This window comes from Chiloscyllium plagiosum, unplaced genomic scaffold (assembly GCF_037043375.1).
Source record: "Chiloscyllium plagiosum isolate Xiang-an unplaced genomic scaffold, Cpla_swu_hap1 HiC_scaffold_16, whole genome shotgun sequence".
In the NCBI taxonomy this organism is placed as follows: Eukaryota; Metazoa; Chordata; class Chondrichthyes; order Orectolobiformes; family Hemiscylliidae; genus Chiloscyllium; species Chiloscyllium plagiosum.
Window position 1 is genome coordinate 30445443 of NW_028270154.1, and position 13333 is coordinate 30458775.

The following is a 13333-nucleotide window of genomic DNA, read 5'->3' on the forward strand; positions in this document are numbered from 1 at the left end:
TGTATGTTGGGAGGATGATGCAAACTGATGTCGAGGGGATTTGGACCACTGAATGAGTGAACAAAAACATAGCAGATCGAATACAATGTTGATAAGTGTGAGTTTATCCACTTTGGTAGAAGGAATGGAGGTGCAAAGTATATCTTAAATGGTGTGCAGTTGGAAAGTGTTGATGAACATGGGATATGGGTATCTTTATTCATAAATCACTGGAAGCTAAAATGCAGGTGCAGCATGCAAGTGGGAAGACAAATGACATATTTGCCTTTATCAGAAGAAAATTTGAATACATGAGTAAAAAGGTCTAGCTCAAATTTTACAGAACCTTGGTGAATTTGCACCAAAAGATCAACTTTAGTATTTGAGAAGTCTGTCCAAAAGTCTGATAACAGCAGGGAGGAAGCTGTTCTTGAATCTGTCAAACTTTTATATCTCCTGCCCAATGGAAGACAATGGAAAAGAGTAAAATTGGAGTGGCAGGAGTTTTTGATTATTGTGTGCAGTTTGATTTCTTTACTGAAGGAAGGATGTGCTTGCCATTTAGGGAGTGTAGTCCAGGTTCACCGCACTAATTCCTGGCACTGTCCTATAAGGAAATATTGAGGAAATTATATTCTATAGTGGTTGAAAGGTTGATCGCATTGAAAGTTACAAAATTCTTAATGACATTTCCCTGACATGGACTGGGTGGGTCTACAATTAGGGCACATAGTGTCAGAATTTAAGGCAAATCTATCAGACTGAGATCTGGAGGAATCCCTTCATTCAAAGAGGGGATGAGGAAGCTCAGCTATCCAGTATTTTCAAGATACAGATGATTAGATTTCTGGATATTGAAGATATCAGATAATATCAGGGTAATGTCAGAAAATTGCATTGCAGTAGATGAGCAGCTATGCTTAAAACAGCAGAAAACATTTGAGGGGCCAAATGGTCTACTGTTATTCCTACTTTTTTGCTCCATTTTACAGCCTGTGAACTGAAAGATCTCTCAGGTTAAAGCTTTATAATAATGTTTTAATTAAGCACTGATTATGTAATTTAAATATTTTTTTCTCCGAACATTGAGTTACCCATCCGTTTACAAAGTTGTCATTTAACATTGATTCCAATTAACTGTATATACATGCTAATTAAACTGTCATCCTTGCACGTTTGCTAGCACCCTTACTTCTGTTAAAAAAAAAACTTTCTGTGGAAAATTGTAGGCTCAAAACCCATTTGAAGATTTCAAAGCATAATGCCCATCAATATTTCTGGTGCATATTATTTATTTGACCTACATCTTCAAAAAAGGTTACCTGATTATTCATTCATTTGTTGATTGTTGAGACTTATTGTGTTCTGTTGTGAGGAACAAACATTTAAGGAGAGCCTACTTGCTTTGAAATAGATTAACTTGTTTCACCAAAATATCAAAATTTGAGTTGCACTCATCTGAAAACTCTTCTAGAAGCTAATGACTAAGTCGGGCTTTTAAAATATACACTGGATCATATTTTCTTCCGGGGCAGATTTTTGGCGAGTCAGAGTCGTTTTCACTATTTCCTGATGATGCCTGCGACATTGATCCAGTTTCTAATTTGCTAATTAGTGACCAGTTGTAAGGATCAGATCCTCGAGTGTCATCTGAAGTGGGGTACCTCAACACTGCATCACATTCTGGCTGCAATATAAGCCATAGTTTATACTGGTTGGACGTTACTTGTTTGCCTTTGTGCCTTGTGTCCCTGTCAATAAGGTACCAATTATCTTTATGCCTTAGTGTCAATAAGCAGCAAAAGTGCGTTCAATGTAAGTCATTTGCTTTGCGTGCATTTGTAGAATATGTTTCATTTCTTATCAGTAGCAACTAACTAAACAGAAATGCTAATCATGGTTGGTGGTTAAACATAACGTCAGAGTGCCTGTCCTGCCAAATAGTATCCTGGCAAGCTCAGAGTTGGCAATTGAGCTGTTTACTGAACGAATCTCCCTTGGTGTACAGTGTAGTGGGATAGGGAGGAGCCGGCTGAAGATCAGATTAATATTTATAGGTGGAAACAATTGAGCTGTTACTACAGTTTGAAACAGCTCCAGTCTGTAGTTCCGGTCTGCCTCCTGACGACAAGTTGCTGCAGTTTTAGGGAGAGTTACTGCCAGTTCTCCCACAGTCACTAACATGCGGGATTACGATGAAATCACCGCTTTTCTCGGAGAGTGGGGACCCTTTCAGAAAATTATCTTCTTCCTTTTGAGCCTCAGCATTTTCCCCAATGGTTTCTGCGGAATGTCCATCATTTTCATCGCCGATACTCCTGAACACCGCTGTTTAATTCCCGGGCACCTCAACCTCAGTGAAGCGTGGATGAACCGCACGATCCCTCTGGAACAAGACAAGGACAAACTCCAGTACAGCAAATGTAGACGGTACCGGTTGGATGTGATCAAGAACCTCTCGGAGATATTCCCTGACCCGGATTCCGTCAATATTTCTGAGGTGGGACAGGAGCCCTGTTTGGATGGATGGGTGTACAGTAAGGAGCAGTACATCTCCACCATCGTCAGCGAGGTAAGCGGCTGGAGCAACCACAGTGTTTGTGATTGTGACAGGGAGGAGTTTGTGAAGGTAAATGTCATGTATCTCGATGCTTTTTAAGTAAAGGGAGCAGATGCATTTAAATCCAAACTTGGCTGGGCAACTGCACTTTTGTTTATGGGGCCTCTGCCCAATGTGGTTTAATCTGAGACTTTTCATTTTCTGCGCATTAGACTTCTGCCTCTGACCCCTCTGAGATGCAGAGGAATCTGGGTGTCCTAGTGGGCAGGTGTGCTAGGTAATTAGGAAAATTAAGAATGTTTCTGTTTATTGTGCAGGCAATTGTACGCAAAAATAGGGTTTCTGTATCTCTTCTGCAGTGCAGTGTTGAGACCACATCTGCAGTAGTGTACAATATTGGTCTCCTTATTGAAGGAAGGAGGTAATTGCACTGATCAGGGAAAGTTTATTGGACTAATACCTGGTATAGGTAAACTGATGTATGAAGAAAAGTTAGATAAACTAGCCTTTTATTTGCTGGATTAAAGGAAAGGAAGAGGCAGCTTGATTAAAACATCTAATATCTTAAGGGTCTTCCTAGTGTAGCTGTGAAGGGGATGTTTCCTTTTGTGGAATGATACCAAACTAAGAGCCATCTAAAAATAACGTGTCACCTATTTAAGAAAAGAGGCGAGCGATAGCTTCTGAAAAGGCTTAATTGGCAATGACTCTCAGAGTGTCATAAGTGGCATAGGTAGATAGATCCTTGTTAGGAAGCAACGGGCAAAAGATTGTCAAGAGTAGGTAAAACATGGAATTAAGGTTACATTAGATCAACTACGATCTTATTAAATGGTGGAGCATGCTTGAAAAGCCAAATGTGGGCGGCACAGTGGCTCAGTAGTTAGCACTGCAGTCTCACAGCGACAGGGACCCGGTTTTGATTCTAGCCTCCTGTCTGTGTGAAGTTTGCACATTCTCCCCGTGTCTGCGTGGGTTTCCTCCAGGTGCTTTGGTTTCCTCCCACAGCCCAAAGATGTGCAGGTTAGGTGAATTGGCCATGCTAAATTACCCATAGCGTTAGGTGCATTAGTTAAAGGGAAGTGGGTTACTCTTCGGAGGGTCGGTGTGGATTTGTTGGGCCGAAGGGCCTGTTTCCACACGGTAGGGAATCTAATCTTAATTTGAATTTGTGTGTGCTAACTTTGTGCCTCTCTGAACTGAATCTTACTCCTCTCCAGTCCTAAATGATTTGTGTAATTTATTTGAATAGAATAATACTAGTCATAGTCATGGAGTACAGCACAGAAACAGACCCTTCGCTCCAACCAATTCCATGCTGACCATGACGCTAACCTAAACTAGTATCAATTGCTGTGCTTCAAACATCCCTTCAAACTTATCTCAATGTCTTTTAAACATTGTAACTGTACGCACATCCACAACTTCCTCTGGAGTTCATTCCACACAGCAATCATCTGTTAAAAAAAATCCTTATGTATTTTTAAATCTTCTCACCTTAAAAACATGATCCCTAATCTTGAAATCCCCCACCATAGGGAAAAAACACCAGCCATTCACACTATCTATTCCCATCATGATCTTATAAATCTCTAAGGTGACCCCTTAACCTCCTACACTCCAGTGAAAAATAAAGTCCGAGTCTATCCACTCTCTCCTAAACACAAACCCTCTATAGCCGGCAACATACTGATAACCTTCTTCTGAACCCTGTCGAGCTTAATAATATCCTTCCTGTAACAGGGTGACCATAACTGGACATAGTACTCCGGAAGAGTACTTACATAACCTCAACATAACATCCCAACTGCTATACTCCAAGGTCTGAGCATTGAGGGCACAGAGCACTGAGGCCTTCTTAACTACCGATAAACTTCAAAGAATTATGTATCTAAATCCCTCGGTCTCTCTGTTCTATAACACGACCAAAGGCCCTACTTTTAATTGTATAAGTCCTGCCCTTGTTTGTTTTACCAAAATGCAATACCTGTCATTTATCTAAATTAAACTCCATCTGCCATTCATCAGCCAATTGACCCAACTGATCAAGATCTCTTTATTGTCATTGATAATAGAACAATAGAACATAGAACATAGAACAAAGAACATAGAACATAGAACATAGAACAATACAGCACAGAACAGGCCCTTCGGCCCACGATGTTGTGCCGAACATTTGTCCTAGCTTAAGCACCCATCCATGTACCTATCCAATTGCCGCTTAAAAGTCACCAATGATTCTGACTCTGCCACTCCCACAGGCAACGCATTCCATGCCCCCACCACTCTCTGGGTAAAGAACCCACCCCTGACATCTCCCCTATACCTTCCATCCTTCACCTTAAATTTATGTCCCCTTGTAACACTCTGTTGTACCCGGGGAAAAAGTTTCTGACTGTCTACTCTATCTATTCCTCTGATCATCTTATAAACCTCTATCAAGTCACCCCTCATCCTTCGCCGTTCCAATGAGAAAAGGCCTAGCACTCTCAACCTATCCTCGTACGACCTATTCTCCATTCCAGGCAACATCCTGGTAAATCTTCTCTGCACCCTCTCCAAAGCTTCCACATCTTTCCTAAAGTGAGGCGACCAGAACTGCACACAGTACTCCAAATGTGGCCTAACCAAGGTCCTGTACAGCTGCAACATCACTTCACGACTCTTGAATTCAATCCCTCTGCTAATGCACGCTAATACACCATAGGCCTTCTTACAAGCTCTATCCACCTGAGTGGCAACTTTCAAAGATCTATGAACATAGATCCCAAGATCCCTCTGTTCCTTCACCTTGCTAAGAACCCTACCGTTAACCCTGTATTCCGCATTCTTATTTGTCTTTCCAAAATTGACAAACTCACACTTGGCAGGGTTGAACTCCATCTGCCACTCCTCAGCCCAGCTCTGCATCATATCTAAGTCCCTTTGCAGCCAACAACAGCCCTCCTCACTATCCACAACTCCACCAATCTTCATATCATCTGCAAATTTACTGACCCACCCTTCGACTCCCTCATCCAAGTCATTAATAAAAATTACAAACAGCAGAGGACCCAGAACTGATCCCTGCGGAACTCCACTTGTAACTGGGCTCCAGGCTGAATATTTACCATCTACCACCACTCTCTGACTTCGTCCGGTTAGCCAGTTTTCTATCCAATTGGCCAAATTTCCCTCTATCCCATGCCTCCTGACTTTCCACATAAGCCTACCATGGGGAACCTTATCAAATGCCTTACTAAAATCCATGTATACTACATCCACTGCTCTACCCTCATCCACATGCTTGGTCACCTGCTCAAAGAATTCAATAAGACTTGTAAGGCAAGACCTACCCTTCACAAATCCGTGCTGGCTGTCCCTAATCAAGCAGTGTCTTTCCAGATACTCATAAATCCTATCCCTCAGTACCTTTTCCATTACTTTGCCTACCACCGAAGTAAGAGTAACTGGCCTGTAATTCCCGGGGTTATCCCTATTCCCTTTTTTGAACAGGGACACAACATTCGCCACTCTCCAGTCCCCTGGTACCACCCCCGTTGACAGTGAAGACGAAAAGATCATTGCCAACGGTACTGCAATTTCCTCTCTTGCTTCCCACATAATCCTAGAATATATCCCGTCAGGCCCGGGGGACTTGTCTATCCTCAAGATGTTCAAAATATCCAACACATCTTCCTTCCTAACAAGTATTTCCTCTAGATTACCAGTCCGATTCACACTCTCCTCTTCAACAATACGGTCCCTCTCGTTCGTAAATACTGAAGAAAAGTACTCATTTAAGACCTCTCCTATCTCTTCCGACTCAATACACAGTGTCCCACTACTGTCCTTGATCGGACCTACCCTCGTTCTTGTCATTCTCATGTTTCTCACATACGCATAAAATGCCTTGATCCTATCCGCCAAAGATTTTTCATGCCCTCTCTTAGCTCTCCTAATCCCTTTATTCAGGTCCCTTCTGGCTATCCTGTATCCCTTCACTGCTCTGTCTGAACCCTGTTTCCTCAACCTTATGTAAGCCTCCTTGTTCCTCTTTACAAGACATTCAACCTCCCTCGTCAACCAAGGTTCCCTCACACGACCATCTCTTTCCTGCCTGACAGGTACATACATATCAAGGACACGTTGTATCTGTTCCTTGAAAAAGTTCCACATTTCCACGACATCCTTCCCTGACAGCCTATGCTCCCAACTTATGCTCCTCAGATCCTGTCTTACAGCATCGTATTTACCCTTCCCCCAATTGTAAAACCTACCCTGTTGCACGCACCTATCTCTCTCCATAACCAAGGTGAAAGTCACAGAATTGTGGTCACCATCACCAAAATGTTCACCCACTGACAAGCCCATCACTTGTCCCGGTTCGTTACCAAGTACCAAATCCAATATGGCCTCCCCTCTGGTCGGAAAATCTACATACTGCGTTAGAAAAGCTTCCTGGACACACTGCACAAACACCGCCCCATCCAATCTACTTGATCTAAAGAGCTTCCAATCAATATTTGGGAAGTTGAAATCGCCCATGGCTTCTGCACCTTTCCAAATTCTGTTTCCCAATCTGTTTCTCCACATCTCTGCTGCTATTGGGGGGCCTATAGTAAACACCCAACAAGGTGACTGCACCTTTCCTATTTCTGACTTCACCTCATACTACCTCCAAAGGCAGATCTCCCTCGAACTGCCTTTCTACAGCCGTTATACCATTTCTAATTAGCAACGCCACCCCCCTCCTTTTTTACCACCCTCCCTAATCTTACTGAAACATCTGTAACCAGGAACCTCCAACAACCATTCCTGTCCCTCTTCTATCCACGTTTCCATGATGGCCACAACATCGTAGTCCCAGGTACGGATCCACGCCTTAACTTCACCCACCTTATTTCTGATACTCCTTGCGTTGAAGTATACGCACTTGAACCCATCTCTGTGTCTGCAAGTATTCCCTGTCAGTGCTACCTTCTCCACAGCCTCCCTACATTCTTGGACATCCTGACAAACAGCTAGCCTACTTGCTGGCCTACAAGTCCGGATCCCATCCCCCTGCCAAATTAGTTTAAACCCCCCCAAAGAGTGCTAGCAAACCTACCCCCCAGGATATTGGTGCCCTTCTGGTTCAGATGCAACCCGTCCTGCTTGAACAGGTCCCACCTTCCCCAGAATGCAGTCCAATTGTCCAAATACCTGAAGCCCTCCCTCCTACACCATCCTTGCAGCCACATGTTCAACTGCACTCTCTCCCTATTCCTTGCCTCACTGTCACGTGGCACCGGCAACAACCCAGAGATGACGACTCTGTCTGTCCTAGCTTTTAGCTTCCAGCCTAACTCCCTGAGCTCTTGAATGACCTCCCCACCCCTCTGCCTACCTATGTCATTGGTGCCAACGTGCACCACGAATTCTGGCTGCACACCCTCCCCCTTAAGGATTCTGAAGACACGGTCCGAGACGTCTCGGACCCTGGCACCCGGGAGGCAACAAACCATCCGAGAGTCTCGCCCATGTCCACAGAACCGCCTGTCCATCCCTCTAACTAAAGAGTCTCCTATAGCTAGCGCTCTCCTCCTCTCCCCCTTTCCCTTCTGAGCCTCAGAGCCAGACCTCGCGCCACAGACCCGGTCACTGCAGCTTACCCCTGCTAGGCCGTCCCCCCCAACAGTATCCAAAGCGGTATACTTATTGTTGAGGGGAACAACCACAGGGGATCCCTGCATTGCCTGCTTCCTCCCCTTCCCACCTCTAACTGTTACCCAGCTACCTCTGTTCTCTGGCGTAACTATGTCTTCTTCACTGTCTACTATACCACTGATTTTGGTGTCACCTAGAAACTAACTAACTGTGCCTTCTATATCCTCATCTAAACCATTTATATAAATGACAAACAAAAGTGAATCTATAACCAATCCTTGTGGAATACCGCTGGTCACAGGACTCCAGTCCGAAAAACAACCCTCCACCATCGCTCTCTGTCTCCTGCCATTAAGCCAATGTTGTAACCAAATTGGCAAGCTCACGCTGAATCCCATGTAATCTAGTTTTACTAATTAGCCTACCATGTGGAACCTTGTCAAAGGTTTGACAAAAGTCCAAGTAAACAATATCTACCGCTCTGCCCTCATTAATCTTTTCAATTACTTCCTCAATCAGGTTTGAGACATTTGATTTCTCTCACACAAAGTCATGGTGACTATCCATAAACACTCTCCAAATGCATATAAATCCTATCTTTCAGAATCACTTCCATCAACTTACCCATCACTGAAGTCAGACTCCGAGGTCTAAAGTTCCCAGGGGTCTCCTTACTTCCCTTCATAAACAAAGGCACAATATTAACCATTCTTCAGTCATTCAGCACTTCACCTGTAGTTATAGGTGATACAAATATTTGAGAAAGAGGTCCTGCAATTTCCACCCCAACTTTCCTCAATGTCTTGGGATTCGCTAGATCAGGTCCCGGACATTTATTCACCTTTACATTTTCCAAGACTTCCAGTACTTTCTCTTTGGCAATGTGTACTATTTTCAAAACAATATTTATTTCCTTGAGTTCTCTAGCCTCCATTTTTTTCTCTGCAGTAAAAACTGGCAAGAAATATTAATTTAATACCTCTCCCTTCTCCTGAGGTTCAACACAAAGATGTCCTAGTTGATCTTTATGGGGCCCTGTTCTCTCTCTAGTTGCTCTTAATGTGCTTGTAAAATCTCTTTGAATCATCTTTAACCTTATTTGCCAAAGCTATCTCACATCCTCTTTGCCTTCCTGATCTCCCTGTTAAGAATGCCCCAACACGTTTTATATTGTTCAAGAGGTTCATTTGAACTCCGTTGTCTATATCTAATATAAAGGCAATTATATAATATTATGTAATGGAAGGGCAGATGAATGGTGTCTGTTCACAGGGTTCATAGAGATGATCCAATTGGCTTGTTAGGACTTGTTGTTCCTTGCGCTTCTTTCTCCAAGGTATTTTCACTTGCTTGCAGGCGGCACACAGCATCTCACTTCCCACTTGGGGACCCCACAGCCCAGTGAACACAGACTTTAATAATTCTTAGAGTGTGAGCACCTTCTTCCATGTCCTTACCCCAATTCCCAAACACTCGGCCTTGTCGTTACATGGGCAGATACCACAACCATCCCATTAGTAACAGTCTAAATCAGCAGCTATTCATTTCTCCAGGCTGACATTACCCATTCCTTTGCCTGCCCAACAGTTGTTTTTGCTCTCTGGGCTTCATAACCACCTATCATTTACTCCACCACCCTCCTTCATTGCTTAAAAAAATTTCTAAAATTCAGTTGAACCCTACTGCATTAACCAGTGACTTCAGAATTCAGGCAGGATATGTGGTTCCACTTGCCGGTAAACAACCTATTGTCCAAAGATTTCTGAAGGTCTTATATTTATCGTTTGAAACTGCTTAATGAACAAGTGCCAGGCAATGATCACCTCCAACAAGCAAGAATTTAGCAGTATCTCTCTGAGAACTAATGGTACTATCATTGCTGAATGCCCACTGGCAGTTCCCAGAGTTTGCCGTCACTGAATTGAACCAGATGACCAAATACTGTAGCTGCAGGAACAGGCTGAGAGTTCTGGGACAAGTGACTGAGCTGCTTTCTCCCCAGAGCCTGTCCACCATCTGCAAGGTTGAATTCAGTAGTGTAATGGGATACACTCCACTCTGCTTCAACAATATTCAAAAAGCTCAACACTGTAAAGAAGGAAACAGCTTGATTAGTATCCTGTTCACCACCTTCAACATTCCTTTCTGCATCACTGACAAGCAGTGACAGTGTACCATTGAACTCACTGAATAGCAATCTGAATCTGATTTATATGCTGAATCATATCTTTATCCCAGTTAGGAAAGTTTAACTTCTTTCAGTTATTATATTTATTGAAGGAGCATCGCTCCGAAAGCTGGTACCTCCAAATAAACCTGTTGCACTATAACCTGGTGTTCTGTGATTTTTAACAATCTCTGGAAGGGCTACATTTGTTACCAGTCCACAAGTGACTAGAGGAGGTGGTGGGCTTTCTAAATTTATTTCCAGAAATGTACTGTATTAAGGAAAATGTGTAAGTAAATTTTAGCTGTTCAAAGCTAAAATTAAATAAAAATCACTACAGCTCAATTTGTTTCAGTACAGTGATGCCTCATTATATTCATAATTGCAGGTTTTATTTACAAAATAAATTTCATACTGAACACACAGTCAAAGTGGTTTTATGTGGATTCCAGTTTCTCAATGTACTACAACATGGGGGTCTTAGCTAGTGGTCATTCTCTTTTGTGGACACTGTTTTCAGTATGATGCTTCCACTGAACATAGTCATGGTCATTGAAATATGCCAGGATGCAACACCTGTCTGTGAACAGCACTTTTCATTGGAAAACCAACAGGTTTCAGGCCAAACAAAGAATATTTTGGCTGAAGGTCCTCCAGCAATAGTTGATGTTTGTTTCAGTTTGTGTCCTTGGGAACAACCAGGATAATAAACCTTCTGCCTTATGGAGCTGCTTGGGATGGACCAAGATGAAAATCTCTGGATGCCTTTTGTGACATGCTTTGTAAAGGCACACTTCAGAAGGAGATGGTTGATGGTACATCTTCACTACACCCATCTCATGAACACTGCATGATAGTGAAGAGGTTCTGGGTGTGCTGGAAGGGTCTGAGGGTAAAAGACCCTCTCACTATCAGCCAAGTGACACCTTGGTGCTTGTGGGTTCTGTCATTTAGACAGTCTATCAAATTACTTTGACAGTCCACTTGGGTATCCACTGGATAAGATGCTCTGGCACCTTTCTCTGCACAACCTGTAGAGATCACAAAGTGTTACACTTATTTGAGCTTGAACAGAAGCAATGTTCTGAGGGGTGACACTGGAGTTCTCTCTCCGGGACGGTTTGGCTTACTTCAAAATGATGTTGCTATTGCTTCTATTATGCCAGCAATTTAATTACTAACCCAATTTCTTTGAAACGTAAGGTGGTCATCCTATAGGGAATCTTTCATGTCTGGACTGAGATAGTGATTATTTGGAAATTGACTAGGTCAGAGATCACAGACGTGCCTCATTCATTGATTACACGTGTGCTTTATATCAGATTCACATAACAGCAATCATGGGTCAAAATACTGACTGATTTATATTTTTAACTTGGTTATGTTTTTTAATCATTGCCTACTCTTTGAATGTGTGAGTTACTGGCAGTGCTGCATTTATGACCAATCAGTGAAGGTGATGAAGCTTTCTTAACTCTGCTGATTCAGTTGTTACAGCTGGCTGGGTGGCTAGTGGCAACATTAGAAGACATTGAGGTGTGACATACAGGTCTGACAGGTTGACAGGTTTCCTTCCTAAAGGAAGTTGTTGGAGTAGTTGGGGTTGTTATAGAAAAGTCAGACAGCCTCATGGTCAATATTAATAAAGCCATCTCTTTATTTCCAATCTTTAAAAAAATAACTTTTTTCAGTTTTTCAAACTGCCATTGTGAAATTTGAATTCATACTTCCTTCATCGATTGGATGCCGAAAGTTTTATTTAAGTTTAAAATATTAGTCTTGGATCAACATATTAGTCCATTCAAGCTGAGCATGAACTTTCTCATGTTATGACCCCAGTTGCCTAGAGGTTCTTTTCCGTGAGGTTATTATTCAATCTTGTCTCACAGTTCATCGTTATGTCTAGAATAGCATGTTTCCTGGTTGACTAGAATGTGTACACATGCAAATGGAATTATTGCCTAATAATGGGTTCAATATACAGCAGCCAGGATGATTAAGTACCACCCTCCTGGCAATCGTGCCAGGGGAGGACTTTAACTTATGCCTATAGAATCAGAATTGTACAATAGTACATTACAGGTGGTCATTTAGCTTGTCTTATCTTTGCTGGCTTGCTGAAGGGGTAAATCACTTATAACTACTTCCCTGTCTTCAGCTTGCAGCCTTGCTGACTGTTTCTTTTCAGATAGAATCATGGAGTCATAGACATGCTACAGATGGAAATAGATCCTTAGGTCCAACCCATCCCTGCTGACCAGATATCTTAAATTAATCTAATCCCATTTGCCAACACTTGGCCCATATTTCTTTAACCCTTCCTATTCGTATACCCATCCTGATGCGTTTTAAATGTTGTAATTGTACCAGCCTCCACCACTTCCTTTGACAGCTCATTCCATACACACTCGACCCATTGCATGAAAAAATTGTGCTTTACACCCCTTTTATATCTTTCCCCTCTCACCCGAAACCTATGCCCTATAGTTCTGGACTCCCCCACCCCAGGAAAAAGATCTTGTCTATTTACCTTATCCATGCCCCTCAGGAATTCATAAACTTCTATAAGATTACCTTTCTGATGCTCCAGGGAAACAGCCCCAGCCTATTCAGCCTCTCCCTCTCGCTCAAACCCTTCAACCCTGGCAACACCCATGTAAATCTCTTCTGAACCCTTTCAAGTTTCAAAATATCCTTCATATACAAGGGAGACCAGAATTGCTCACAATATTCTAAATAATAACATGATTTCCTCTTGACTAGTTCAATTCAACCTGCTCCACTATACTTTCAGTCAGTATGTTCCAGATCCTAACCACATGCTCTGTGAAGTCACCATTTCTTCTTTTGACAGTAGCGTCTGATTCTCAATCCTACCAGCAATCCTTCTCCTTTGCTAGTCTGTCCAAACTCCTCGTAATTTTGAATATCATGATCCAGCCTCCTTTTCTCCGATGAATAACTCCATTTTCTTCAACGTAGTAACTGAAAATTCCTAT

At 42.5% G+C, this 13333-nt stretch overlaps 1 protein-coding gene across 3 annotated transcripts in view; it reads left to right on the top strand.

Moving 5' to 3' along the window:
* Positions 1-1543: 1543 nt before the first annotated feature.
* LOC122556563 (organic cation/carnitine transporter 2-like) overlaps positions 1544-13333 on the top strand; it is a 132885-nt gene continuing 121095 nt past the window's right edge. For 2 of the 3 annotated variants that reach the window (XM_087995256.1, XM_087995255.1), the window contains exon 1: positions 1544-2551. In XM_087995256.1, coding sequence (XP_087851382.1) covers positions 2162-2551 — 390 coding nt within the window. In that variant the 5' untranslated portion in view covers positions 1544-2161. The remainder of the gene's footprint in view (positions 2552-13333) is intronic. The other variant, XM_043703377.2, reaches the window with a different exon arrangement.